Here is a 2,097-nt window from a genome sequence, read left to right on the forward strand (position 1 = left end):
TTCAGGAATTATTTTTACTTCTCTATCCATGGACAGTAAAAGCAGTTTAAAGATCATTTGAAAAATGTTTTTGTCTGGTGGCGGGCTTCCTAAGTCTTATTAGTTAAATACACTTAAAAAATCATTTGTTTTAAATATCATAACATGTGGGGCTCTTTGATGATATCTCATTAAACATTATTCTTCTTGAAGGTCCAAGCTCTAAAGATGATGAGGAAAGGGAATCAAAGCACAGTGTCTGAATTCATCCTTCTAGGGTTTTCTGAGCCTCCAGAGCACACAATAATCCTGTTTGTGGTTTTCCTATTGATGTACTTGGTGACTCTGGTGGGAAACAGCACCATTATTTTTATTACCCGGGTGAATACTCAACTCCACACACCCATGTACTTTTTTCTAAGTATCTTATCTTTCGTAGACATTTGCCTGACAAGTTCAACAGTTCCAAAACTGCTGGCCAACATCATCTTGGAAAGGAAAAGTATCTCTTTCCATGGGTGTTTTCTGCAACTACACTTTTTTTTCTCCTTTGGTAACATGACAGGTTTCCTGTTGGCAATCATGGCAGTGGATCGATACTTGGCAATCAGTAAGCCACTGCACTATGCTATGATAATGAGCAAGGTAGTCCAAGTGAGGCTGGTGGTCGGTTCTTGGGTGATCGTCAATGTGCATTCAGCAGCACACAGCATTATGGCAGCACGATTATCATGCTCTGCATCCAATGAGATACACCACTACTTCTGTGACCTGCCACCACTCTTAAAACTGTCCTCCTCAGACACATCCCCAAATGAGCTCCTTCAACTGATCGAGACAACCTTAATCCTGCTGAGTCCATGCCTCTGCATTACCATATCCTACATCCTCATTATTGCCACAATATGCAGGATGCCTTCAACAGAAGGGAGATCCAGAGCATTTTCCACTTGCTCTGCCCACCTGACGGCAGTGACTCTGAACTATGGCCCAGTGCTATACACATACATCCGCCCAACCTCTGTTTATACCTTGGAGAAGGACCTCATTATCAGCATGTTGTACAGTGTGGTAAACTCCATGTTGAACCCATTTGTCTACAGTATTCGAAACAAGGAAGTCAAGAGTGCTTTGGCTAGGGCTCTGAAAAAACAAAAAAAATTCTGGAGGAAATAAAATCTGATATTACCCATCTGTCTTTCTGCTGCAGTGGCTATCTTATGTGTTGCTTTACTTAATTTTGTCCTGAAATGTTATAGAACCTTTATCATCAGGTGTCCAATACTGAGAGCTGGAGGTGAGAGCGGGTGCATGCATTGCGCCACTTTGTAAATACGGCGCTGCGTTTTTGGCCTTCTAACGCAATATTAACGTAAAAAATAATGACGCTAATGTAGCGTTCAAATGGCACTAGGGGCTCTTAAATATGCCCCATAATGTTTAAACAAAATTAGATTTTGCTTTCTCATAATATTGACAAGGAGCTATTGCTGTATTAACTTTGAAAAAAACATATAGAAAATAAGACAGGTAGCATTTGATTATATTACTGTATTGTCTCATCAATGGCTACGACCACGGTCCACTTCTGGAAATGCTAACCTCTTAGATACTGTTTTATAGGAGATGACCAAATACAAGAACTTTTAAGTACCGCCGTCGCGTCCATTCATTCAGTTGAAAAAATGAAGAGAAAATCTGCCTTAAAAGAGCATGTGCTAATTATTGTTTTCATAAAACGTTGACTGTGGAGTCAAAATCTAAAACAAAATTCATAGGTATAAATTGTGTTTGGCTTCCATAGGAAACCATTATCTTTAATGCGGTGTTCTATTGCCGATTAGTCCCTTCTCTAACATCAGAACAGTGAAAACCAGTTTGGTTTATGCCACTATTATTACGTCATGAAAGTGATCAAACATGTTTTGAATCCGGGGTTTAGGCTGATGTGATTTGCCACTTTAATCTGGTCTCCGGGTAGTTGACAGACAGAAGAGGTGAAATGGCATATGATAGTCTGTTCTTATCCACTTCTCCTCCCACTCCTCTTGGAGCCAGGTGAAATACTGGAGACATCAAACACATTCTCCCCTACACCACCAATCACTATGTCAAACT

At 40.1% G+C, this 2,097-nt stretch overlaps 1 protein-coding gene across 1 annotated transcript; it reads left to right on the plus strand.

Moving 5' to 3' along the window:
• The first annotated feature begins 207 nt into the window (after nucleotides 1–207).
• On the plus strand, nucleotides 208–1,155 carry LOC138297001 (olfactory receptor 1f45-like). Its single transcript, XM_069236517.1, has one exon. The coding sequence runs from the start codon at nucleotides 208–210 to the stop codon at nucleotides 1,153–1,155; it is 948 nt and encodes a 315-aa protein (XP_069092618.1).
• The last annotated feature ends 942 nt before the right edge of the window (nucleotides 1,156–2,097 follow it).

The sequence above is a fragment of the Pleurodeles waltl genome, chromosome 5, assembly GCF_031143425.1.
Source record: "Pleurodeles waltl isolate 20211129_DDA chromosome 5, aPleWal1.hap1.20221129, whole genome shotgun sequence".
Lineage (NCBI taxonomy): Eukaryota > Metazoa > Chordata > Amphibia > Caudata > Salamandridae > Pleurodeles > Pleurodeles waltl.

Bases quoted from the DNA above. Each gene is read 5' to 3' on its own strand.
- LOC138297001 (XM_069236517.1), top strand. From the start codon at position 208: ATGATGAGGAAAGGGAATCAAAGCACAGTGTCTGAATTCATCCTTCTA.